At 45.5% G+C, this 27937-nt stretch overlaps 1 protein-coding gene and 2 long non-coding RNA genes across 9 annotated transcripts in view; 2 read left to right on the forward strand and 1 right to left on the reverse strand.

The window, feature by feature from the left end:
* CPS1 (carbamoyl-phosphate synthase 1) overlaps positions 1-27937 on the reverse strand; it is a 113763-nt gene that overhangs the window by 34954 nt on the left and 50872 nt on the right. For 5 of the 7 annotated variants that reach the window (XR_014948375.1, XM_085553501.1, XM_085553502.1 and 2 more), the window contains 8 exons: positions 27074-27263; positions 26394-26551; positions 25475-25603; positions 15849-15993; positions 15261-15471; positions 12461-12659; positions 10123-10299; positions 6300-6418 (listed from right to left, as the gene is read on the reverse strand). Coding sequence is in view for 5 of the 7 variants with exons in the window: in XM_085553501.1 (XP_085409627.1) it covers positions 6300-6418; positions 10123-10299; positions 12461-12659; positions 15261-15471; positions 15849-15993; positions 25475-25603; positions 26394-26551; positions 27074-27263 (1328 nt within the window). In the remaining 2 variants the exon portion in view is untranslated. Of the gene's footprint in view, positions 1-6191; positions 6419-10122; positions 10300-12460; positions 12660-15260; positions 15472-15848; positions 15994-25474; positions 25604-26393; positions 26552-27073; positions 27264-27937 lie in introns of those variants that run through there. The other 2 variants (XR_014948376.1, XM_085553504.1) reach the window with 2 other exon arrangements.
* On the forward strand, positions 17390-18396 carry LOC146760127 (uncharacterized). The gene is made up of 3 exons (XR_014948388.1): positions 17390-17736; positions 17839-18043; positions 18152-18396. It is a non-coding gene; the product is annotated as an uncharacterized LOC146760127 (long non-coding RNA).
* On the forward strand, positions 24163-24589 carry LOC146760128 (uncharacterized). Its single transcript, XR_014948389.1, has 2 exons — positions 24163-24236; positions 24345-24589. It is a non-coding gene; the product is annotated as an uncharacterized LOC146760128 (long non-coding RNA).

The raw sequence follows: 27937 nt of genomic DNA on the forward strand, positions 1-27937 counted from the left end.
CAGATATGCAAAGGGGATAACCAGTACACAAGAGTAAAGCCAAATGCCTAAAAGGGAAATAAAAGAGTTTTTCCTCGGCTACTCCCAGTGCACGACTAAGATAACAGGCATGGCTTTCACTGTTGTTAAGAGAAAAGATGTGCTGGGAACCTTCACACAAGAAGTATCTGGACAGGAAGGGTTTCCTCATTTCCCTTACCTGGTTCATCATGAGGCAGGAGAGATGAGAACTGGCAACCCTGCCGTGTGGATATAAGATTTTTGCCATTGGATAGCTAAAGAAAATCAGTGCAAATCCAACACTCAACAGTGCTGCTTTCCAAGGTCTTGAAACCAGAATCTGCCTTGAGATTTCTATTTACTGATAATGATGACTTCTTAGATTTATATCCCAACTTTCACCTGAAGAATCTTAAGGAACATGCAAACAGTAGCAGTGTGTTGTTTATATTGCAGATAGCAAGACAGAGACACACAGAGGTTAAGGGGGATGTTTTTTTAAAGCCAGCATTGACCTAATTTTCTTCCCACAGCCTCTGCTCCCAGACAGCCCATCAGACTTGCTGGAAATGCTGAAGGCAGTAAGGGCAGACTCATGCTCATCACTTTGAATATTTGAGTGAAAATGACCCTTCTAAGAGCTCAACAGAAAACCAACACTAAAAGGAGAAAAATAACAACAACCATCCAAACAATTAGTTCTATTGCCAAACACTACCCAGTCCAACATAATCACCTCCACCTTCCTGTGGGGAATCACTTATTCTTCATATACAGACCACAAGCTTTCCAAAGATTCAACCCTCCTTGCTAGTTTATAATCCATTCTGAAATAAGGGGAGATTAAGTGGCCATTAAATGGCTTCTTTTCCTAGAATCACCTTCACAAAATGACAGTCAGAAGTTTGAGACCTTCAAGACCAGATTTCCTCTACACTGCCATAATCAATCAGCAGCTGTTCTCTCCTTGCAAAGCTAAGTATCCTGCATATTTTGCAGCTTACAAACAATACAAACTTAGCTTGTGCTTCCTTTTCAGGTTCCAGGGTTGATTTGTTGTTGCTTTTTGCTTGAAATTCTACCCTGTCATCTTATGAACTCCATACACTTGCTTCTTCTTCGGTGATAAACGATAAGAGGAAACAGAATAAATTCCCTGTAATGAGGAAATTTTCATCTGGCACAGAGGACCTGGGGAAATCTATTAACTGACTGGAAGAAAGCTGGTAGTGTTGCAATTACCAGGATAGGCAGCTTGCTCCAGCATGGCCCTCTCTTCCGCTTGACTGCTTTCACCTGATCCACTGCTTTAGGAGCATTGCTAAATAAACATGTCAGTGGAAAGCTCCAGCTCCATATGCAAAGTGCTCTTTTTCTTGGCCTGCTTTATGTGGCCTGGGCACACAGGGAGGATCTGCAAAAACGAGCACGCTCCACCTCACTCTGCCAGCCTCAAATGTAGCTCCTCCTAATTCCGTAGCCTGCTCAGCAGTTTGTCTCTCGCAAGCAAAGAGGACCACAAGCAAAAAGCACTGCAGCCAGAATCCTTATATCCTGAGAGATCTCTTCCTTTTACAGGAGCATCACAGACACAGAAGGTTTTAAAAGCCTCCCTGATGTCAGGCTGCATTATAGCCAAATATTTTTCCACCTTCCCTCCCTTACCCTGTCCACTACAAGGCTCCCAGTGGCATCCTTTGCTCACTCCTGATGTTTTACAACATTTTGAACGTGTTACAATTAAAATAATGAGATCAGTGTACAAATTCTCTCTCTGTTTCTCTTCTTGATGAGAAAGTCTTTGACCCTCCTTCCTCTCCTAGAAAACCCCTGAGAGCTCAAAGGAGAGCTCAGGGATGCAGGAACTGTAAACCAACAAGCCTCGCTCATTGAACAACCACCACTACAGAGCCACGCATCTACGCTGTTCTGATCCCCAGGCTAATCAATCCCATTGTGGAGACCTTTATTTAAGGTAACATGAGCCTCACACTGTGCCCCAAGACCTGAATGATTCAAATCTACAACTGAGCAATGTGCCAAAGCAGCAGCTCAAACTGCCAAGGAATGGGTCATGGATGCTTCCTCAAAGCCTGTTTTCTACAACAGCTAAAAAGAGAGCTTTGAGGGCTTTCCTGGTGTGCTGTGATGCAGATCCCCCAGAGCTAATGTGCACATCACTAGAAGAGGTTCCCCAATGGCTTTTAAAGGGCAATGCCTGACTATCACGTGTCAAAGAGGAAAATGTATACTGAGTCTTTACAAATGTAGAAGTGTTTTAAAGGTAAACACAGCTGCAAATAGGAAGTACGTTATGCTAGATCTACACAAAGCACAAACAACTGCACTGAATAACTGCTTATGCCATATTCTCCTCATGTACTGAATTCCTAATTTGTTCCTGAGCCTCCTCTGCCCTCCAGTTCACTCAGAAGACAAAAGTAATCTTTCCAGTTAGTTAAACTCACGTACAACAAATATGTCACTGACAGGTCCTCAAACAGTATAAATCAGAGCAGCCTCCTTTACAGTCACCGAACCAGCTCCACATTATATCCACACAAGATCTCACCTGTGCTCCCTGACCTGTCCCAAAACACACAAGCCAGCAGGAAAAACCATTATTGAGAAGAGCAGGTGTGCAACTCGTACTGTGGAAGAACAGATGTTATCGATGACCTGTCTGATCTTTCCTCCTACCTTGTTTCCCAGGTCACCTGCCAGAGTCAGGCTTTAATTCCAAAACCCGTGGCTACTCCACCATGGTGATGTTCTGAACTCAAGTCACGCTTCCAGCAAGCAGCTCACTGTGCACACCTTACACAGAGCCAAGGGCATGAGCTTCTAAAAAGAATTCACAGCAAACAACTTCTGCCATGCCACCTGGCTACAAATACTGGGCTTCGAAGGGCCTCCACCCTCACATTTCACTCTGCTTTCCCATCTATCAGCCTGTCTCCTTTAGAAGCAACCACAACAGTCAGGATTGCCTCCATCCCTTTCAAGCAAACCAGAAGCCAGCAAATGTTTTTATATTCCACAGTGCAAGGGTATGCTCTCCTCTGTGCACAGTCACAGGTCTCAGGGAGCACAAAGTCAGGAACAAATAAAAATAATAATGGCCACATACAAAAAAATCCTCACTGCAGATAGTCGCCAGACAGATACCGATCCCCTAAGAGGCCTTATCTGCCTTTACTCAGGCCATCAAAGCATCCTGAGACAAACATGCTCCAGTTGTTACTTCCATGTTAGTGCTTCAGTTGTGATCTTGGGGATGAATATGGCATTTGACTCCACTGCAAATCTGACTTTTTATGGACTGCACTTATTACCCAGCCTTATCTAGGTCAGCTACATGTGAGCTGTTCAAATTTCTTCCTCCTTCACAAGCTGCCAGCATGACAAAAAGCCAGCAGGGTCACTCCAGGGCCCTGCCCTTCCATTTCCTCTCTTGGGACAGGCAAGGCCAAATCCCAGGAACTCCACTCCAACAACAGTGCAGCCTGTTACACTACTACTGCTCTACCCACCATTTTTCCTGGACCAACAGCATGGGATGCGGCTTTCTCTTTCCACTTAATCTGTATATGAGCAGTGGGGAAGGCTGTGGTTAAGATTACCTTACTGAAGATATCAACGTAACAGATAGAAAAAGCAACGCTGGAAGTTCTAACTTTAAATGAGAAACAAGTTGGTCACAGGAGAAACAGCAAGGTTATATATTTGATGTGTGTGATTTTACTGGATATTCTTGCAGGTACCCTCAAAATGGCTTTCTTTTCCCAATTCAACTCAGGTCATTTGCTTTCCTGCAGCCAAATCACATCACCTGAAACAACCCTTTCTCCATCTTAGAGGACCCAGAGGCAGAGCTGAATAGAAATATTGTTGCAGTATGACCACATAGGCTCACAGGCAACAGGCCCAACCCCTTTGGAAAGCAGTTTGCTGGGACAAATGCAAGAGGCAAAGGGTGCTTTTCCTGTTCTCAGCTGCCTCCACAAATGATTGGCCTTGTAAGTCAAATGCTGATAGTGTAGAAAGATTTGTCTCCTCCATAACATTTCCCTACATATTATTTTGCACAAGGAAAAACCTTCCCTAAATAAATCAGTGAGGCCTTGTTCTCCCTTTGAATAAGTCCATACAGCCCTGGCAATATAATGTGAACACTGCTTGATAAACTGCTTACACAGTCGTCCTTCTGCCTCTGAACCTCCCCCACCAACCTGCCTGACACATCCACTAGTTCTAGCTCTGAACTTTCTCTGGGCAGAGACCATCTCCTTGTTACCTGTTTCTACAACAGCTCTGCTGGGCCCAAATCAAGATTCTTGGCATATCCATCACTTCACTGCAAATAACTCCAAAACCACACAGAAGACATTAAAAATAATAATAAAAAAGAAGAGATGGACACAACAAAAAGAGAGCTTGTAATCAGCAGCAGAGCCTGGGAACAGAGCAAACACTTTTGCTTGCAGTAACTACATTTCAGTAACAAAGATTTCAAGCTGTGATTGTGTTACAGCCCATCCTTTTCAATTGGGAATAATCCCACAGCTCAGGTAAAACTCAGTGCCAGGCATGATAGGGACTAGAAACAGCTGGTTGCAGGAAGAGCACATGCATGCCAAGTCTCATTTGCATCACTCAATTAGCTTTCCCTCGGCTACTGCAGAGATGTGTTTCCTGATGTGGCTCTAGCCCCTATCAGGTCATAACCGCTTTTTCTCTGTTCTTTGCCTTCAACATAATGCAGCTGGACAACCTATCTCATCCTTTCAATGTAGTTTATGAGGTAAGCTGGTTTCCTTGAGAGTGCTGGAGTAAGAATAGCAGAGTGCAAAATCTGCATTGATCAATACATGAAACTAAATTAATTAACATCATCAGCAATCCCAGCTGTGTTGCATCAATTTCCTTACAACAGATGCAACACTGGTTAGTGATACAAACACAAGGTTTGACATTGCCAAAGGGCTTGCTCTAGCAGGTCTGCTAAGTTACTTGCTAAGTGACCTGAAGGATGAAATCAGTACGAGATGGTACTGGCTACTGGTAGTACTATTGCCATCCACCCACAGCAGGGAAAGGGAAAGTAGCCCTAGTGATAAAGGAGTAATTAGTATCTGTGGAGGGATGGCGCATTTAAAGCAGCTGAAGCTTTGATCGACCTCTGGGATCCTAAATGCATGTTCCAGAGCATGGCACTCCAACAGCAGGAAAACCAATCTAATACTGGGCTTTTTTCATCTTCTTCCTTGGGAGCTGCGCTTATATATTTTAAGGCACTCAAGACAAATACAACATGACATAGATGTTAGAGGGCAAATGTTTGTGCAGCCAAACAATAGACTTCTGTAAGTAATCAAGCGACTACTTCTCTTCGACATCTCCCTCCACATTTATTTTTGTTTAGCTGTAGATTCAGCTTGTTCCGGGGGGCAAAGGAGACCAATAGCTGCTCAATTAAAACTGCGCAGCTGGTCAAAGAAACAAAACCCCAGCAGGTGAACTCGGTTATCTATTGGCTTCGGTGCGCTCCCAGTGCCATCATGTGGTGAAACGTGGTTAGGACAGCAAGTATTCAAAATGAAAAAGCTGGCCAACACATAGCCTATAACTCAGTAAGGAGGTGCTCCCAACCTCGTAAACCATGGAAGGAAAGCGCAAGTCAGCATGAGGCTGGAACTGAAATACAGCCATGCACTTCAATTTACCGCTATCTTTCCTACTTAGTTTTATATGGTCATTTTTCTTTAGGAAAGAAGATTTATACTTAAATATGTATGGTATTGTAGGTGTTAGAAAGTTCACTACAAAAGCAACATGTAGCACATGATCACAGAAAGGCAGAAAGGCTTTTCTGTCGATTTTCCATGAAAAATAAAAAGCACTGTATTTGATTCTCAGGTGTATTAAGTCACTCGCACACCTGAAGGCAAACTTATCCCAGGTATGTGAGTGCAACCTAGCATTATTATTGCAGGCCATCTCCACATTTCCAGTCCTAACATCACTGATACAGTAAGGATTTTCCAAAATAAACTAGCACTATCACAATGCCTACAAGCAGCAAGAAAGCCTGAATGCTTAATGACATTGCTCATCCCGAAAGAGTGTTCTCAGACATCTACTCCATCTGGGTGAGGCAGTGAACTGGGGTTTAAGGCAGCATCACCTACACTTAGTACCAAAATGAACCTTTCAGCATCAGGTACCACAGTTTTCCCAGCAGAAGGATCCCCAGACAAACCAATGTGCCCAAGCATAAGGCTGTTGGTTTGTCTTACTGCTTTGCTTCCTTCAGGATTTTCTCCATGTTCACAATGTTGAGCATCTTACACAGGAACCATTTGTCAATGGCTGTGAGCTTATGAATGACATCCACAGGGACTCCGTTTTCCAAGGCCTGCCAAAAAAAGGAAAAGCACCAATCAGATACTTGAATATATGCTCTGTAAATAGAGCTAAGAGTAACAGCAACTACATAACACAAAGATGCCGGCAGCAGAAAAGACAAGCCAAATCAAAAGGCTGCCACAGCAGCCCAAACTGAGCCCAAGCAGAATGCAGGGAAGGACAAGTCATTTCCACACAGGCTTGGGCACTAAGAACTGGCTTCCACCTGAACAAGAGAGAGAATTTGCTTTTATAAAGCCAGCAGTGAAACTTCAACCAACTGCCTGGTGGCTACTAATTGCATGTCTGTACCCCTTTGCAATCAGATCACTTCAGTCTCTGTCCCACTGTGAACTTGTAGCTGCTAATGCTAAACAAGGTCCAAATTCTCATCTCACTGCTTTGGAGCATAAATTTCAATTTACCCATTAGAAATAATACTTGAATCCAAACATATGGCCTCGAGTGCATAAGTAAAGGGGAATCCAGCTCTGGGTGACAACTTGCAGCCACATAATCACTATTTTTTCTGGGCCGTGGCTTCTTCAGTTTTGTTTTTGTTGGATTTTTTGTTGTTGTTTTTTTTGTTTATTTACATCAAACTACTCATGCCATGGAGCTAAAAGGCTCCTCACAGAGTCGCTGTAGAAAAGATTGCTTGACAGGACACTGCAATATTAAGGAAGATCTTGAAGAGAGTCCCCCAGTATAGATGGTTGTATCTTCCATTGCTGATACTTCCTGGGTCTCACCAGTGGCGTGCAGCTTCAATTCTCTTGATAAAACAATTATAATCAACTATAATGATAATACCAGCATGCTATCTTTGCTGAGCTGAAGTAATCAAACTCATTAATTTGTTACCAAGCTTAATTGTTTTCTCACAGGACAACATCCCTGGAACAAAGCCAGAGCAATGCCACTGAAAAAAACTCCAGCATTCATCTGGGGATGAGCTTAGCACACTGCACAATGATGCTTTTTCTTCGAGTTAACAGGCCAAGGATACTGAGCCACATAAGCTCAAAGTTAACATGACCACATACACTTAATCTGCTTAGGACACCATTAAAAAGCCTTCCATGGGAAACTGGAGAAAACAAATGCCTTGTCAGACGATAGAAAGAGAAAATAAACTACCTTCATCCCCATGGAATAAATCTGGAGAGGGAGACAAGACCACATTTGCAGACAGCTTTTACTCCCAAACTACTATGCCACAGGGGTAAATCAAGTTTCCAAGCATAAAATCCCTGTAGGGTTTGATTGGTGGTTGTGGACAGCACTCAGAGTGCTTGCTCTATTCATACCTATATGGTAGAGTACAGAGGGAGCTAAAAAAATGACAGAGCCTTTCAGCAGGACTGCTTGACTTTAGAGCCCTGCTCACTTCCATGAGCATCCTGTCTCCAGGCAAGCACCAGGGGCTGGCTCAGCCACCTGTGCAGTCTCTAGGGCCAGTGTGCTCATTCCTGCCATCTCACCCCTGCTCCCAAAGGAATTATGTAGCTGGCTGTGGACAGGAGTGCAAGGCAAGCTGACATGTCTGCAGTGTGGATAACAGGGAGATCAGGACCCCAGTGTGAAATAGTACAGACTGCACCCACTGTATAAATCCCCTGGTATACAATCCCTAAGAGAAACTACAAAAGGCCCAATACAACCTGAAAAGCTCTTCCTGCTCATCAGGTGCAGTTATACCCTTGCCACACTCTGCCCAAAGAAAAACCCTCATCCGTTTCAACCTCTTTCCTGCTGCCATTTAAAGAAAAAACAATAACAAAAAACTTTGCAACAAGGTTTCCTATTACAACAGCAACTGCTTTGAATGTCAACTGAACTCCCTTCCTTTTCACCTGAACAGTTCGTGTTTAAATCACTCAAACAGATAAAGAAGAAAGAGAAAACTTAAGGAGCCTTCCAGAGATGAGGAGTGGGGCTTGTAGAGAGGAAAAGCCGTGTGATGAAGCTCCATCCTGTTTCAAACAAAGCTGATACCTAATGGGAACTAACTCGCAGCTTTTAAATGTCAGTAAGGTGGGGCCTGCTGCCCCAGCTGCTGGAGGTACCTCTCACTGATACTGCTTGCCTCAGTTATTAACAGGGAAGAACGAGTGCACAGTGTGAGACAGAGGCAGCTCTTCATACAGAGGGATTAACATTTTTATCCTGTGCCATTTTTCAATGGTTCCTAGAGAAAATGCCACCAACTGGGAGTACCCAGAGTGTTAACTGTGGCCCAAACTCACCTTTACCTCCCTAAATCCCCTGTGTTAGCGTGGGGCTGAGATTAACCTTTATAAAAGCTCCCTAAGCCACTCAGAGAGATGAGTGGCTCAGTTGCAAGAGAAAGCTGTAATAGAGACCAAGAACAGCTGCAGAAGGATGTTCTGCACTTATGAAGACACATATTTCCCCAGCTTGAAAAGCAAGAGTCAACAGCTGGACACGCACAGAACATCTTGTGCTTTTCATTAAGGTCATTTATAATAGGAACAGTAATGTGAAAACCTCTGTACAAATACAGCACAACCCCAGCTCCCCTTACTCGGAGGAACTAATGAGCTATCTACACAAATAGAAGGGGCTTAAAAGACTCCACCAAGCAAAGTCAGCGATACAAGTAAGTACCCCACACAGTAAGTGGGCTTACACTGCCAGAAAGTTTGAAACTTAAATAAAATAATAATAATAATAATGGTTTATAGACTTAGAAAACAGCAGCAAAAGACCAATCTTAAGCACGATCTATAGACAACAACTGTCCCCTTCTCTTCATTCAGAGTGTGCTGAGGCCCTGGCACAGGCTGCCCAAGGAAGCTGTGAATGCCCCATCCCTGGAGGCATTCAAGGCAAGGACTGGATGGGACCCTGGGCAGACTGAGCTGGTGGGAGGTGACCCTGCTGTGGGCAGAGATTGGAACCGAATAGGCTTTAACATTCCTTTCAACCCAAACCATTCTGCAATTCTATGATTCTCTTTACAGAAGACGTGGACAGAAGGACAAGCAAAAAAGCCAATATATGAAATTACAGCTATTTGGTAAAGTAATTAACCATGAGATACATGAGGAAACACCAGGAAACTGAAGGCAGAAGTAATTTGGTATACTAGCTCCCTCGCAGTAACATACACTTACCCACAGACCTCAAAAGGTGCTGCTACTTGACTAGTGTGACAGGAAACAAGTTTAAGAATGCTAGGAGAAACCGAGCATGTTTCAAAGAACAGGGGATTCCTGATGGCTATATTTAGCATAGTCACTTAACTGCTTTTAATGTTTTAAGCCCTTACCCATGCAACAACTGCTAAAAGACAGCACTCTCAGACTGCAGCTCACCAGTCTATCATCCCTTGTTTCAGTTCACGAGGATCTTCTTTGTTAACTTTTTCCCTTTCCATAAAACTAATGGTAATCTGCCAAACAGACCAGCTTTAACTGTCAATTATACTAGCATAAATAAAGGCTGAATATTAGCTAATATTTAACAAACATTTCTATTACAGGATCAAGCAAAAGAAGTGATTCAGATTTCCGCTGGCATTGCCACAAATTGTACTTCAGCAACAAAGATGCTACAAAAATGAACCAAGTCTGCTTAACAAAGGGAAACAAGGGGGAGAAAAATGCTTGACTTCAGCCATCTCAGCTCACCCAATTAGGTAGCCATAATTCAAGGGACATAGGTCAAGGGCTTTCAATCTTCTGTTACCTTAGCCATTGCATATATTCGAGTGCTGGATGGTTCAGAGAGTTCCTTCTGGAGATCTGCGTTGTCTGGCCAGGCTTTGCTCATGGGCAGATGTGAAGTGAAGCCATCTATAGAGGGGTGGCACATTCTCAAGGCCTTTTGGAAGCTCTCTTCAAAAGTGCGGCCAATAGCCATGACCTGTAAAAGAGAGTACTTCCATGTTAGTTACAGGGAGCTGCTACCCAGCTGTCCTTCAAATAATAGATGGGTGCAAGTTTAAACTGTAACGATGAACTTACAGAAAGATGACAGCCCTCAAAAACCCACTCCTTAAGATAGCCACACACTGGCTTTAAAACCAGTGGGAGTCCCACTTGTAGGCCCTACTGCTAGTAATTACCAACAGAGAGTTTCAGACAAGCGGCTGTTCTGCTTTTTTCTCCCTATCTGTTAAATACAGCAAGTCGCTGTTCTCCTCAAAAATAACTTGGAAGCATTGTAGAAAGCATTATGAAGCAGCATGGGTGTAGTAATACAGAAGGATATTTCTGTTTAACAACCTGTTAGAGAGAGAAACTCACAGTGGGAATTTTAAGGTGCAGAAGAAATCTGCTCCTCTTCCTGTAAATTACATTTATAAGTGACACTCTCCTGAGAGGGCTTTCTTAAAGGATTATTCCTGCTTGGCAAGCAGCGCCGGGGTTTCCCTCCTTAAGTCTTGACATCAGTTCCAGTAGAAAATAAGACTTTCTCTGCAAAAAATCTGTGAGGTACAACAGAGCCCTTTCTCAAATTTCTATATGCCCAGTACAGCAAAATCCTAGCTGCGTAAAAATCTCCGCAGTCAAAGCACTGGAAAATGTCAAATTAAAAAATAACACTGTTTTCTCCTGCCTTACAGCTCCAGGCTGTTGCCCAGCTCAACAGAGCTCTGGAAAAAAAACAGGCCAGGCCAGACTGTTCAATTAATAAAAATGCAGTAGGCGCTGCCATCTGCTTTCAGGTTCAGGCATAAGGGGATGGCTGTGCCGTACTAACAGACACAAAGGTGCCAGTAGCCCTTTGCTTCAAAGACACACTTCTCCTCTTGGAGACTCATCTTTTTTGCTGAGTACATGTCTCAGCAGCAAGCTGCGTCTCTTCAGCTTGTCCACCCTCATTTCGGCTCATCCTCAGCAGTAGTAGACCAGCATGGCTGGAGCTCTGACTCTTTCTATCCCTCTTCCTCCCTCACTTGACCCAGTAATCAAAGATGAGAAGGACAGGGCATTCATGTGGTTCTGTTTTTGTGGCACACAACCACAGGAAGGACTCAGTACTTCCTCCCACAAATACATATGGTCAGCAAGAGATTGCCATACAGCTGAAGGTGCACTATGCAACCTTATTTGGAACTCCAATTCCAAAGAACAGTCTAAAAACTCATAAGCACAGAGGGTTAATATCAGTAAGTTTCAACTCACTGAAGAAAAAAACAAACCACACACAAAAAAGCACCTCACTGACACTAAAAGCCAAAACTGCAAATGGAAAATGAAGGTCTAATTAATCCCTTCAATTGTGATGAAAGCTCATTGTCTGAGCAAGGTAGAATTGATGTTAGGAAAGTCTCATGTCAAAATAATTAAATCAAATATCTACTTGAAAAGCATTAGGAGAAAAAGGCAGCTGAAAATAATACAGAATAGATTATTTTGTTTTAGTACCTGGTATGTAATTATTTAATTAAGAGAATAATTTATTCAGCTCCCACTTCTTAAAACTTGGTCTGAAAAAGCTGCTACTGTCACAGACATCCGAAAACCAGCATTTAAAAATCCTGCTATCACATTCCAGATATGAGACACTTAATCACTAAGATAAACAAAACTTTAGAGCAGTACAATGTGTTGTGCTAGGATTGCAAGAGCAGAAGTAGGTGAGATTTGGCATATGGTTTTAACAGAGAGGACAAAAGGACAAACAACTAAAGAAACAACTGAAAGCTGCTGTTCATCTGTAACACTGAAAATTGTAACCACAGTTCTTTATGCAGTATTCCTAATTAATGACGTTGACCAAACTCCAAAAGATAACTCCATGAGTCTTATCATGAGTGTTAAGGGTGCATTTGATCTCAGTTGATTCAAATTAGTCTTTTCCATTAAAAGTCAAACTGTTTATGAATCCTTACTTTGATAGACAAGATCACAGAGCTCAAGCTCATTTCAGTTTAATACAGTATCAATTAGGAATAACTTGAGCTGAATTAACATCTTCAGAAACCACTGGGTTGAGTAAGATGGATATTCTGAGGATTTGTGATCAGTGGTTTTCCCAAGTGGTAGAGTGGAAGGAAAGGACAAGCTCTTATACTCACCTCTCCCACACTCTTCATGGAGCTTCCAATCCGATTGGAGGTGCCTTGAAAACGGTCCAGATCCCAGCGGGGTATCTTGGTAACAACATAATCCAGGCTGGGCTCAAAGTAGGCTGAGGTTTTTCCTGTCACTACATTCTTGATCTCTGGTAAGGGGATCCCCAAGGCAATTTTGGCAGCAATGAAGGCTAATGGATACCTGCCACAGAAGAAACAGAGAACAGTAGAGTAGGAATGACTGCTTTTGCAATTGCTAGTATTGCAAATGACAATAAAACCTCATAGGCATCTGCTTAATTAAACTATTTACTATACCAAATTGTGACAGTTCACTATTCTTGGCATACTGGTGGTCTAAAAAGATGGTCTCAATCTGACTGACACAACTTCGCCCTTCTTGCCTTTACTCTCTGGATATTAACCAGCTGTTGAAAAAAAAGCAAGAGCCCAGAGTTGAAGCTGTGGCACTGAGGTTCAGGACATCTGGATTGAGATCTTGGGCTTTGTCACCAAATCCCTTTTAACACGGCATCTCCTTGCCTCATGTTATCACGTGTGAAATTAGAAATACAGATTTATTTTCATTCTTCTTTCATTCTCCTTTTTTTCCTCAAGGAAGTAAGTGGCTTCCCCACACTACAGCATAAAGTTATGTATTTCCCCCATACCACAAAGATTTTACTTTACATTTGAAGACAGTTATTGAAAGAGGAAAATTCAGCACTGGGGGCTCCAACAGTCTACACTGAAACAAACAGAGTTAGTTCAAGGATGGCAAAAGGAATGGAGATGACAGGTCTGTGAAGCTGGCTCAGCTGGAGGAGAAGAAACAAAGTGAGTCTGTTGTTCTCATTTTGCTAGAGATGTCATCCTTCACAATGTTCAGTTGGATGGAAAAACCTCATCAGCAGACAAGTAACTTTATTCCTGTATCAGACAAAAAAATCTCATCTTGAAAAATCACCAAGAATCCCCACATCTTCCACTTACACCACATACTTTTTCATGACTGGTACTGACAGCTGAACCACTCTAATATAAGATACACACTGCATAAGCAGCCAGAGCACTGCTGTATAAGGTATTGTATGTATCAGCCAGTCCTCAGGCTAACTTCCTATGATACTGTCAGCGTAAACTGATATTGACAGGGGAGAGTAACTTTCTACAAAGGCAGATAGGGATAGGACAAGGGAGAATAGTTTCAAACCAAAACGGGGTAAATTTAGATTAGATGTTATGAGGAAATTTTTTTTACAAAGAGGGCAGTGAGGCCTTGGCACTGCTGCCCAGAGAAGCTGGGGGTGCCCCATCACTGGAGGTGCCCAAGGCCACGTTGGATGGGGCCCTGGGCAGCCTGAGCTGCTGGGGGCAACCAACCCACGGCAGGGGGCTGGAACTGAACGGGCTTTAAGGTCCCTTCCAACCTAAGCCCTTACATGATTCTATTAAATCTCAAGGTCTTTGGCTTATTCACAGTAATGGATATTTGGGGTCACCGTTCATTAGCACCATCTGAAAAATAAAATCTTTAGCTTTCTGAATCCAGACATCATATAGAGTTGCAGACCAAATCTAAACACTCTTCTCAGAACCTTCCTCAGTGCAAACAGCTTCCTCCCTCAAGACATTTTTCCTACAGCACTGATATCAAAGCCAGTTTCGTGATGACTTTCTTGAGCCACTTCCAGTCACAGTCCATTTGCAGCAGCTCTTAGGAAATCCTCCAGTGCTTCATTACACCCAAAGCTCTCAGCACAAAGTTGCCAGTAACCCAAGCAGCTCCAGCCTTTCCAGTGCATCATTCAAAAGCCAGATCCTTGATGTTTTGTGAGAAATGCAGATGTGAGGTGATTTTCCCTCAATGTAATAGAAGATTATTGTGTTTGAGCACTCCTTCAACTTCTTATCCCAATACACTGTAAAGCTACCTAGATCAGAGTCTCAATTTACTACCCTTTTAAATATATATCACACCTATAGTGAGATCATAAAAACAGTTACATTTTGCTACAAGTCTGTTGTTGAAAAAGAAAACAATCCATATAACCACTGCCCATCATCATGATGAATCTCTACACTGCTACAACACTTCAACAACCATCGAAGTTGTTGAAAACTGAAAATTAATCTATAATTTGCACCTCTCAACAGCATCTGCAAAGCACAATTAGGAAGCCAATTTTTAAACAGGCTGCTCTGACCATTCTTACCTTGATTAGTTTATGATTAGCCAACAAAACAAACACAAACAGTAATACCATTCACATCAGTTTGACAGACAGCTCATTACTAACCGTGTCCTTTGGGTCCCAGAGGTGATTTGCAGCTAACATATGGATACAGCAGATATGCTTTGTAAGGACAGCTATTAGGCTCCCCTCCCACACACCTCCTGGGAGTTTTTCCCTTCTGTGGTAACAGCATCAGCAGGCTGGAACTGACTCGGAAGGCTCACTAACCTCTTCTTCCATCTCCCAGCAGGACTGACTCTCCCAGGGTCACTCCTAGCAGATGCTGACAGGAGCTGTTCTTAGAAACTTCCCAGGCAATTCATCTTGCCCTGACTGCTCCAGAGCTCTCCCAAATAGCCAACTTCAATCTACCTTGCTGCAAATTAGGCTTATGCATCCTTGTCTTTACTGCATGGAAAGCAGATGCAGAAACTCTTCATACTCACAGCTGTCATTTACACATTTAAATGACGCACCAATCCAACTGCTGTGCCATAATTGCAATGTTCTCCGCTTTTTGTTTCTTCATATTGTTTGTTTAGTGCTCATTCTTTAAATAAACTTACCCTGTTGCTTTGGATGCCAATGCTGAACTTCTTGAAAGTCTGGCATTAACTTCAATGATGTAGTATTCCAGAGAAGTTGGATGCAGAGCAAACTGGATATTACATTCTCCCACAATGTCCAAATATCGGACAACCTTGATGGCACGATCCCTCAGCATCTGAAATTCCTTATTAGTCAGTGTCTGGCTTGGAGCCACTACAACAGAATCCCCTGTTTGTCACAAAGCAACAGAGAAGGAAAATGAGAAGCAGTTCAGTAGCAGTAAATATTAGCCACACACATTGCTTTGTTTGCTAAACCACTGCTGCTAGTGAAGTTATCACAAACTTTCAAAACTGAATGAAATAAAAAGCAAAGATAGTCAGTGGCCTAGAACTGGATTATGGGGAAGCTAAAAGCCATTTCATGAAAAACAGTATGATAGTTGTGGGCTCAGCCTAACAATACCTGCTTTACACACTATCTGACTTCATTGGAAACCTGAAGAACATTTCTAGAGCCCACTTCAATCACAGAACTGTGTAAACTACTGCATAAAACAGTTAACAAAAGCTACTTCCCGTGATCCATCTTGTGCTCAGACCTACCTGTGTGGACTCCCATCGCATCTATGTTTTCCATATTGCAGACTGCAATACAGTTATCAGCAGCATCTCTCACAACTTCATATTCTATCTCCTTCCAGCCCACAACTGACTTTTCCACAAGAATTTGTTTAGTCATTGCAAATGCCTACAAATACATCAGAGACAAGGAACAGTTAAAAAAAAAAAAGAACCCTATATTTAAGGCTTCCATTCCTCTCCAGACATCCCAGATCATTATTAACACTGGAAAATAAGGGTAAGTGAAGCTCAATGCACATATGACAAGCAATTTGTATTTTCTTTAAAATAAATAAATACAAACATTTCTTACCTTTATTTGAAAGGCACAACAGCTTAAAAGAGTGGGGCATTTAAGACTGCAACGGCATATAAGTAACAAATGAAAATAAAAAAATAGTTAAAGATTCAATCACACAACAGGCACATGGTTTTGTGTACAAGAGTCCAACTGAGTTCCATGGAGCTACAACTCCACAGAAAGCTGAGTGACTAAGTGATAAGAAGTACGGGTGCCAGCAAGAACTACTTAATTAATAGCACTAATAATGTCGCTTATCACTGACATACTAAGCAGAAGCATGATTCACAATTTACTCTTAAACTAGTCCAGCAAGGACTCCTCAGCACAAGAGACAAAACTGAAAAAAATGAGCATAATCTAAGTGAACAAATGGACGTAATATTAGAAGATAGAAAACATTAATCACATCTCGCTTAAAACAGGCATACTATCAATCCATCCTTTAGCAGAGCTTCTACTTTTTATGCAGCACATGAATCAGCTTACAGTCTTGTCCTCTCTGCAGCTAACTTAAGCTTTTACTCCAATAAGGCCCTTAGCTCAGTTGTCAAACTCACAGCTCCTTTACCTGGGGCTGTGCTCCGGCCTCCCGTCCCCCAGACTGTACCCAGAGCCAGGGCTGCCCCATCCCAGGTGCAGAACCAGCGCCTGCTTTTCTTCATGCACATGGAAACAACCCTCGAGTTTGTTAGATCCAGGCATGAGTCCTCTCTATCCTCAGGAGAGTCAACACTACTCCCAGTGTAGCATCATCCACAAATGTAACATAACGTACAGATCTTTATTGATGTCATCGATGAAAACATTCAAGAGAACTGATTTGAAAACAGGACCCTGCAAAATCCCACTGAGTGGCAGCTAGGGCAACTCTCAGCCCAAAGCCTCCCATTGCCCGGCACAGACATGTTTTGGTCATGGTGGGACATTCCTATGGTCCCCGTGCCATGCCATAGTGATGTCACGAGGCACCTCCCTGACAACCAGCTGTGTTTACAGTGCCCGTTAACAGACCCTCAGTCTGTGACCTGCATCTTGTGGCCTCCTGACCCAAGAAGCGATTTATCCAGAGCTCCTTTTCTCTCCTTCCCTCCCACCTTTCTGGAGGAGGATGGCGGCTCCTCCTCCTCTAAAGAAGCTCAAGCTTCAGAGGAGCAGCAGCCAGATCGAACCGATGGAAATTGATCCACCGGAAGACGGCATTTCGCCAATGGAGGTGGATCCGCCTCCAGAGGCAGAGCCGATGGAGGTGGATCCGCCTCCATCAGGCCGGGGCCAGCGCCGTAACATCACGCTTCCCCGGAGAAGTCGCTTTGTGCGATGGAGGCGCACCAGGGGCTCTCAATTTCCATTTCGGCGTTGAAATGTCACCATCCGCCAGAGAGCCCCTGGGACGGCTGCTGCTCCACACCCCCTTCTTTCCCGATTTCCCATCTTTCCCCAGCACCTCTCCCTTCTTCTTTCCCAAACTCTGAGGAAAAGGAGAGGACTTGGACTGGTGTCCACTGGGTTGTGCTGGGGCAACAGAAGGAGCCTGGCAGACTGCCCCGAGTTCCCTGCAGCCTCCAGGTGAGCCCTAAACAAGGTGGGACTGGTACTGGTGTCCATTAAGCTGCTGAGCTGTGGATACAGGAGTCCAGTGGATAACCCTGAGTGCTGTGCCTCCTCCAGGTGAGCCCTGAAGAAAGCAGGACTAGGACCGGTATCCACTGAGCTGCTGTGGCTGGGATGAAGGAAGGAGTCCAGGCCTCAAGATCCTTGCATCCTCCAGACAAGCCCTGAGGAAGAGGACAGGACTGAGAATGGTGTTCACTGAACTGCTGTGCTGGGGCAAGAGAAGTCCAGCGGATGGCCCTGAGCTCCCTGCTGCCTCCAGGTGAGTCCTAAGGAAGAGGGTAGGACTGAGGCTGGTGTCCGCTGAGACGCTGTGCTGGGACAACAGAAGGTGTCCAGCAAACAGCCCCAATCTCCTTGCCTCCTATAGGTGATGCCTAAAGAAGAGGGCAGGACTAGGACTAGTGTCCACTGAACTGCTGTGTGGACAGCCCCGAGCTCCCTGCAGCCTCCAGGCAGTGTCATGAGAAGCTACAGGGCAAGCTGTGCCTTTGGAGAAGCAGAAGACTTTGGTTTGGATGGGAAGAAGGGCTCGAGTTCAGCATGAAGGTCCATTCCAGTTGCTCCGTTTGGACTCTTTTCAAAGTCAGGACAATAAACAGTTGAAAAGGACAATACAGTTTAAAAGGAGCATAATGATAAGTTATGTACCAGTAAGTGCCTCTCCATCTTTAGTACTTCAGGGTCTGTCCTGGGAAACCTGTGTCCCCTCCTGGACTCCCCATTGGGAACAGCATTGCTCCACATTGTGAGGCCCAGCCCAGGCCTGCACCCGCTGCTGCCAGCCCTGTCTGCCCCTGGACAGGCGGTGCCTGACAGCTCCGTGCTCAGCACTGCTGCACGGGCTCCAGAACTTGTTTGCATGACAGCAGCGTGGGGTGCATGAAAAAAGGCATTTTCACACACATCCCAACAATTTCACCTCTCACAGCAAATTTAAATAAAACAGTGCTGGATTTCCTACAGCAAAAGTTCTCCCTTCACAGCCAGAAACAGCCAGTGGATGCTAAATGATGAAGAGCATCACCCCCCTTCAGAAAATAAGAGTAATGGCCCAAAGAAAGAGCACTTTCAGGAACAAACACAGCAGAGGCCCAAACCTCCCAAGCTTTCTGACTCCAACACAACTACCATCAATGAGGTTTCCAAAGGCTTCACACACTCCTTGACACCTTTCATGTGCCATTCACTCCTGAAAGAGGCTAAAATACCCCACTACGATTCCAGCCAGACCAAAATTGCACAAATGCTCAAATTAAGGTCAGTTTGTCATTAACAGGTCTGCCAATCAACCCTTTTCATTACCCAAATCAGCAGCATGAATTATGAAAAGAAGGTATGTGAAGCAGTCGGGATAACATCTTACAGGCAAGATGAAAAGTAGAGTATGTATGAGTATAATTCCAGCGTCTTTAACTATTAGGACAGAAACCATGTAAAAAAAAAAGGGTCCCACATGGATCACCGAATCCAACTCATCACTCCACACAGGATGACCCAAATCCAAACCCTATGTAAGAGAATGCTGTCCAAACACTGCCTGAGCTCCAGCAGCTCAGGTCCAGACCGGCTGCCCAGAGGAGCTGCTCCATGCCCTCTGGTGCAGAGCCTTTTGCTCACATTCACTTGACCCTCCCCTGATGCAGCTCCATGCCCTTCCCTCGGGTCCTTTCACTATCACCAGAGAGCAGAGGTCATAACTGCCCCTCTGCTCCTAATGAGGAGCTGGAGGCCTCCATGAGGTCTACCCCCATCCTACTCTTCTCTGGGCTGAACAAACCAAGGGACCTCAGCAGCTCCCCACACCCCATGCCCTCCAGACCCTCCCCCAACTTCGTAGGCTCCACCAGCTGCTCTCTGATGGTTCTATGTCCCAAATTGAGGCACCCAACCTAAACTCGGAGCTGGAGGTGGGGCCACACCAGGCTGAGCAGCCACCAGCAGCACTGGGCCTGCTGTGTCCCAGGGTCCGGTTGGCCCTTCAGGCTCCAGGGCACGGTGCTGCCTCAGATTCAACTTGCAGGCAGCCAGAAACCCCAGCTCCTTTACCTGGGGCTGTGCTCCGGTCTCCTGCCCCCCAGACTGTACCCAGAGCCAGAGCTGCCCCATCCCAGGTGCAGAACCAGCGCCTGCTTTTCTTCATGCACATGGAAACAACCCTCGAGTTTGTTAGATCCAGGCATGAGGCCTCTCTATCCTCAGGAGAGTCAACACTACTCCCAGTGTAGCATCATCCACAAACTTAACATAACGTACAGATCTTTATTGGTGTCATCGATGAAAACATTCAAGAGAACTGATTTGAAAACAGGACCCTGCAAAATCCCACTGAGTGGCAGCTAGGGCAACTCTCAGCCCAAAGCCTCCCATTGCCCGGCACAGCCATATTTTGGTCATGGTGGGACATTCTTATGGTAACAGTGTCATGCCATAATGATGTCACAAGGCACCTCCCTGACAACCAGCTGTGTGGACGGTGCCCCTGTTAACAGACTCTCAGTCTGAGCGTCCTGCATCTTGTGGCCTCCTGACCCAAGAAGCGATTTATCCAGAGCTCCTTTTCTCTCCTTCCCTCCCACCTTTCTGGAGGAGGATGGCGGCTCCTCCTCCTCTAAAGAAGCTCAAGCTTCAGAGGAGCAGCAGCCAGGTTGAACCAATGGAAATTGATCCACCGGAAGACGGCATTTCGCCCATGGAGGTGGATCCGCCTCCAGAGGCAGAGCCGATGGAGGTGGATCCGCCTCCATCAGGCCGGGGACAGCGCTGTAACATCACGCTTCCCCAGAGAAGTCGCTTTGTGCGATGGAGGCGCACCAGGGGCTCTCAATTTCCATTTTGGCGTTGAAATGTCACCATCCGCCAGAGAGCCCCTGGGACGGCTGCTGCTCCACACCCCCTTCTTTCCTGATTTCCCATCTTTCCCCAGCACCTCTCCCTTCTTCTTTCCCAAACTCTGAGGAAAAGGAGAGGACTTGGACTGGTGTCCACTGGGTTGTGCTGGGGCAACAGAAGGAGCCTGGCAGACTGCCCCGAGTTCCCTGCAGCCTCCAGGTGAGCTCTAAACAAGGTGGGACTGGTACTGGTGTCCATTAAGCTGCTGAGCTGTGGATACAGGAGTCCAGTGGATAACCCTGAGTGCTGTGCCTCCTCCAGGTGAGCCCTGAAGAAAGCAGGACTAGGACCGGTATCCACTGAGCTGCTGTGGCTGGGATAAAGGAAGGAGTCCAGGCCTCGAGCTCCTTGCATCCTCCAGACAAGCCCTGAGGAAGAGGACAGGACTGAGAATGGTGTTCACTGATCTGCTGTGCTGGGGCAAGAGAAGTCCAGCGGATGGCCCTGAGCTCCCTGCTGCCTCCAGGTGAGTCCTAAGGAAGAGGGTAGGACTGAGGCTGGCGTCAGCTGAGACGCTGTGCTGGGACAACAGAAGGTGTCCAGCAGACAGCCCCAATCTCCTTGCCTCCTATAGGTGATGCCTAAAGAAGAGGGCAGGACTAGGACTGGTGTCCACTGAACTGCTGTGTGGACAGCCCCGAGCTCCCTGCAGCCTCCAGGCAGTGTCATGAGAAGCTACAGGGCAAGCTGTGCCTTTGGAGAAGCAGAAGACTTTGGTTTGGATGGGAAGAAGGGCTCGAGTTCAGCATGAAGGTCCATTCCAGTTGCTCCGTTTGGACTCTTTTCAAAGTCAGGACAATAAACAGTTGAAAAGGACAATACAGTTTAAAAGGAGCATAATGATAAGTTGTGTACCAGTAAGTGCCTCTCCATCTTTAGTACTTCAGGGTCTGTCCTGGGAAACCTGTGTCCCCTCCTGGACTCCCCATTGGGAACAGCTTTGCCCCACATTGTGAGGCCCAGCCCAGGCCTGCACCCACTGCTGCCAGCCCTGTCTGCCCCTGGACAGGCGGTGCCTGACAGCTCCGTGCTCAGCACTGCTGCACGGGCTCCAGAACTTGTTTGCATGACAGCAGCGTGGGGTGCATGAAAAAAGGCATTTTCACACACATCCCAACAATTTCACCTCTCACAGCAAATTTAAATAAAACAATGCTGGATTTCCTACAGCAAAAGTTCTCCCTTCACAGCCAGAAACAGCCAGTGGATGCCAAATGATGAAGAGCATCACCCCCCTTCAGAAAATAAGAGTAATGGCCCAAAGAAAGAGCACTTTCAGGAACAAACACAGCAGAGGCCCAAACCTCCCAAGCTTTCTGACTCCAACACAACTACCATCAATGAGGTTTCCAAAGGCTTCACACACTCCTTGACACCTTTCATGTGCCATTCACTCCCGAAAGAGGCTAAAATACCCCACTACGATTCCAGCCAGACCAAAATTGCACAAATGCTCAAATTAAGGTCAGTTTGTCATTAACAGGTCTGCCAATCAACCCTTTTCATTACCCAAATCAGCAGCATGAATTATGAAAAGAAGGTATGTGAAGCAGTCGGGATAACATCTTACAGGGAAGATGAAAAGTAGAGTATGTATGAGTATAATTCCAGCGTCTTTAACTATTAGGACAGAAACCATGTAAAAAAAAAAGGGTCCCACATGGATCACCGAATCCAACTCATCACTCCACACAGGATGACCCAAATCCAAACCCTATGTAAGAGAATGCTGTCCAAACACTGCCTGAGCTCCAGCAGCTCAGGTCCAGACCGGCTGCCCAGAGGAGCTGCTCCATGCCCTCTGGTGCAGAGCCTTTTGCTCACATTCACTTGACCCTCCCCTGATGCAGCTCCATGCCCTTCCCTCGGGTCCTTTCACTATCACCAGAGAGCAGAGGTCATAACTGCCCCTCTGCTCCTAATGAGGAGCTGGAGGCCTCCATGAGGTCTACCCCCATCCTACTCTTCTCTGGGCTGAACAAACCAAGGGACCTCAGCAGCTCCCCACACCCCATGCCCTCCAGACCCTCCCCCAACTTCGTAGGCTCCACCAGCTGCTCTCTGATGGTTCTATGTCCCAAATTGAGGCACCCAACCTAAACTTGGAGCTGGAGGTGGGGCCACACCAGGCTGAGCAGCCACCAGCAGCACTGGGCCTGCTGTGTCCCAGGGTCCGGTTGGCCCTTCAGGCTCCAGGGCACGGTGCTGCCTCAGATTCAACTTGCAGGCAGACAGAAACCCCAGCTCCTTTACCTGGGGCTGTGCTCCGGTCTCCTGCCCCCCAGACTGTACCCAGAGCCAGGGCTGCCCCATCCCAGGTGCAGAACCAGCGCCTGCTTTTCTTCTTGCACATGGAAACAGCCCTCGAGTTTGTCAAGATCCAGGCACAAGGCCTCTCTATCCTCAGGAGAGTCAACACTACTCCCAGTGTAGCATCATCCACAAACTTAACATAACGTACAGATCTTTATTGGTGTCATCGATGAAAACATTCAAGAGAACTGATTTGAAAACAGGACCCTGCAAAATCCCACTGAGTGGCAGCTAGGGCAACTCTCAGCCCAAAGCCTCCCATTGCCCGGCACAGCCATATTTTGGTCATGGTGGGACATTCTTATGGTCACAGTGTCATGCCATACTGATGTCACAAGGCACCTCCCTGACAACCAGCTGTGTGGACGGTGCCCCTGTTAACAGACCCTCAGTCTGAGCGTCCTGCATCTTGTGGCCTCCTGACCCAAGAAGCGATTTATAAAGTGCTCCTTTTCTCTCCTTCCCTCCCACCTTTCTGGAGGAGGATGGCGGCTCCTCCTCCTCTAAAGAAGCTCAAGCTTCAGAGGAGCAGCAGCCAGGTTGAACCAATGGAAATTGATCCACCTGAAGACGGCATTTCGCCCATGGAGGTGGATCCGCCTCCAGAGGCAGAGCCGATGGAGGTGGATCCGCCTCCATCAGGCCGGGGACAGCGCTGTAACATCACGCTTCCCCAGAGAAGTCGCTTTGTGCGATGGAGGCGCACCAGGGGCTCTCAATTTCCATTTTGGCGTTGAAATGTCACCATCCGCCAGAGAGCCCCTGGGACGGCTGCTGCTCCACACCCCCTTCTTTCCCGATTTCCCATCTTTCCCCAGCACCTCTCCCTTCTTCTTTCCCAAACTCTGAGGAAAAGGAGAGGACTTGGACTGGTGTCCACTGGGTTGTGCTGGGGCAACAGAAGGAGCCTGGCAGACTGCCCCGAGTTCCCTGCAGCCTCCAGGTGAGCTCTAAACAAGGTGGGACTGGTACTGGTGTCCATTAAGCTGCTGAGCTGTGGAAACAGGAGTCCAGTGGATAACCCTGAGTGCTGTGCCTCCTCCAGGTGAGCCCTGAAGAAAGCAGGACTGGGACCAGTGTCCATTGAGCTGCTGTGGCTGGGATAAAGGAAGGAGTCCAGGCCTCGAGCTCTTTGCATCGTCCAGAAGCATCCTGAGGAAGAGGACAGGACTGAGAATGGTGTTCACTGATCTGCTGTGCTGGGGCAAGAGAAGTCCAGCGGATGGCCCTGAGCTCCCTGCTGCCTCCAGGTGAGTCCTAAGGAAGAGGGTAGGACTGAGGCTGGTGTCCGCTAAGACGCTGTGCTGGGACAACAGAAGGTGTCCAGCAAACAGCCCCAATCTCCTTGCCTCCTATAGGTGATGCCTAAAGAAGAGGGCAGGACTAGAACTGGTGTCCACTGAACTGCTGTGTGGACAGCCCCGAGCTCCCTGCAGCCTCCAGGCAGTGTCATGAGAAGCTACAGGGCAAGCTGAGCCTTTGGAGAAGCAGAAGACTTTGGTTTGGATGGGAAGAAGGGCTCGAGTTCAGCATGAAGGTCCATTCCAGTTGCTCCGTTTGGACTCTTTTCAAAGTCAGGACAATAAACAGTTGAAAAGGACAACACAGTTTAAAAGGAGCATAATGATAAGTTATGTACCAGTAAGTGCCTCTCCATCTTTAGTACTTCAGGGTCTGTCCTGGGAAACCTGTGTCCCCTCCTGGACTCCCCATTGGGAACAGCTTTGCCCCACATTGTGAGGCCCAGCCCAGGCCTGCACCCGCTGCTGCCAGCCCTGTCTGCCCCTGGACAGGCGGTGCCTGACAGCTCCGTGCTCAGCACTGCTGCACGGGCTCCAGAACTTGTTTGCATGACAGCAGCGTGGGGTGCATGAAAAAAGGCATTTTCACACACATCCCAACAATTTCACCTCTCACAGCAAATTTAAATAAAACAATGCTGGATTTCCTACAGCAAAAGTTCTCCCTTCACAGCCAGAAACAGCCAGTGGATGCCAAATGATGAAGAGCATCACCCCCCTTCAGAAAATAAGAGTAATGGCCCAAAGAAAGAGCACTTTCAGGAACAAACACAGCAGAGGCCCAAACCTCCCAAGCTTTCTGACTCCAACACAACTACCATCAATGAGGTTTCCAAAGGCTTCACACACTCCTTGACACCTTTCATGTGCCATTCACTCCCGAAAGAGGCTAAAATACCCCACTACAATTCCAGCCAGACCAAAATTGCACAAATGTTCAAATTAAGGTCAGTTTGTCATTAAGAGGTCTGCCAATCAACCCTTTTCATTACCCAAATCAGCAGCATGAATTATGAAAAGAAGGTATGTGAAGCAGTCGGGATAACATCTTACAGGGAAGATGAAAAGTAGAGTATGTATGAGTATAATTCCAGCGTCTTTAACTATTAGGACAGAAACCATGTAAAAAAAAAAAGTATCATTATCTGTCCAGACTGTATTCCCAGAGCTTGCAATCACAGACGTACCTTTGTACCAAGGTCCAGCAAACTTTCCTTGTCAGTACATATACCTGACCCCAAACCACCAAGGGCATAAGCAGAACGTATCATGACTGGATAGCTGATCTTCTCAGCTGCCTCCAAAGCATCTTCAATCTTAAATGAGAGACGAATATGTTTCAGAGAGAACAAATTCAGATAAATAAAGTCAACCACATCATATTACTCTGTTAACTGGAAATCCCATCACCAAGACATTAAGCTGTCCCTTGACAAATTTAAAAGAATGGAAATGCATTTTTAATATTATCATGTTCTGCCAAAAAACAAACAACAAAAAATAAAACCAAACAGACAAGTGGAACATGGGCTCAAGATGGCAATTTCCATCTTCAGCAGTGTGGGCTTTGCTGCTGACTCCCATATCCTTATCTGGTCTGCCTTTGTACATTAAAGCATCAAATAACCCTTTCAACAGACATCCCAGTCTGAGAATTTCCTCCAAACTCAAACATGCCTTCCACTGAACCAACTACTGCTTCTCACTCTCATCCTCAAGATTCAGCACAGCTGAGTTTGATAAACAGAAATCATAACCTAAAAGGCTTGTGTAAATTTAAATTAAAAAAATAAAAATAAAAAAAAATTAGCCACCAAAATGTTATAAAGTTTTGTAAACTTATACTGCAGCACACAAGTGATCCCCCCCGTCCCCCCCGCAACTTGCTTTTCAATGCAAAAATTAGCTTATGCTTTCCAAGTGCTTAACTGCATTTTCATCTACTTTAAATCATTGTCAACCATCGCTGATCCTTGTGGAGCGCTGATGAAGCAGCACAAGTTAAGCTTCTAGTTAGCTCTTGCTAAACAAAACTATATTTAAAAAATAAATAAATAATCCTCACAACAATAATAGTAATCACATCTTCAAAAGTGTGTGATTTACCGATTCCACTGCAAAGCTAGGAGCAATCTTTTCATTTAGCTCCATCAGTTTATCAGAAAAAAGCTTCCTATCCTCTGTAGCCATGATGGATTCAACTGATGTACCTAGGACCTTCACACCATACTGCTGCAGGACTCCTTGCTTGAAGAGCTCCACTCCTGTAGAGCAAACAAAGCCATAGTTTTGAGGCATGATAGTAAACAAAGAAGAAAGTGCCCAGAAGCTATCTGACTACCTGACCACTTGCCTGCTCTCATCAACAGATAAAGTCATTATTCTGATACAAGCACTTCTAGCCTGAAATCTAACAAACACAGGATTAGCAACAAAGGCACTGCTTGATGGCCATCCAAGAAACAAGCAGTACAGTTGGATAATGTTTCAAGAAGGTAAATGAGGCTAACTTTTCCCTTTGATTTCCACCTCCATAGTCTGACTACCCTCAGCTGATCTGTACTAAGCAAGAAATGAGCTCCATCACAGGATACATGCATTCCTTTTAAGTATTAAAAGCAGTGATTAGATGCTATGCTCAGAGTTCAGCAGTTACTTTTTCCCCCATGGTCAGCATCTCCACCTGCACCTCCAGGCAACATATCACAGATCTTTCACATCTGCCTAAGTGGTGATAGCAATGAATTAGCCTGCAAGAGCTGCCAAGGTGCCTCTACTGTACTCACCACAGTTGAGAGCTGTTTGGCCACCCATGCCCAGAATTAATCCATCAGGATGCTCTGCCTTGATGACCTCTGTGACAAACTGTGGAGTGATGGGAAGGAAATACACAGCGTCAGCCTGCTTTAAGCCGGTCTCATTGGTCTGCACTGAAGCAATGTTGGGATTCATGAGGACAATTTTTACATTTTCTTCCTGAAAAATGAAAACCTGCATTTAAACTAGGTGTACATGGTAAAAACTAACAATATTACCAGCAGCAAGGTGAGAAGAGGTTCAACAAGAAGCTCCAACAGCAGCAGAACATAGGTTCCTTAAGATATAAAAGACAAAGTCTCTGCCTCTATATACAAGGCAAAGGTTAGCCAGAACTTAATACTGCTTTTTCTCTGTCATGGATGAGAAACTGAGGTAAAGAGATAGTAAAGTTTATAATCTGCTTCCTGCTGTAGCAATGATGGTTTTCCCACTCTTTTGACTACAGACAATTTCACTCTAACTTGCTCAACAACAGAAAAGCCTGAAAAGAGCTGGGCAGATCAACTCTTCTCACTCTCAACATATGAGTGCATAAAGAGAAAACTAACCAAGTTTTGCTAAGGAAATCAGATTGTGGCCATGCTTAAAAAGATAATAATAAATACACACCTCAATCACAGATAGGCAAAGGGTGACATATTCCTATTTAAAAGGTGTACTGGGAAGAACAAAGGTTCTGGCCTCATTTTTATGGGAACTCATCCTAACTTCCATCAATTTCTGGTAAGGCACTAAGTTGCACCATGTAAGTAAACCCCTTGGAAACGATGCCAACTATCGATGCAAAATACATTTTAAGAGAAAAGTTTGCCACATGCAAGTAGCAGAGG

This window comes from Coturnix japonica, chromosome 7, assembly GCF_054131305.1.
Source record: "Coturnix japonica strain WE chromosome 7, WE-NBRP24, whole genome shotgun sequence".
Lineage (NCBI taxonomy): Eukaryota > Metazoa > Chordata > Aves > Galliformes > Phasianidae > Coturnix > Coturnix japonica.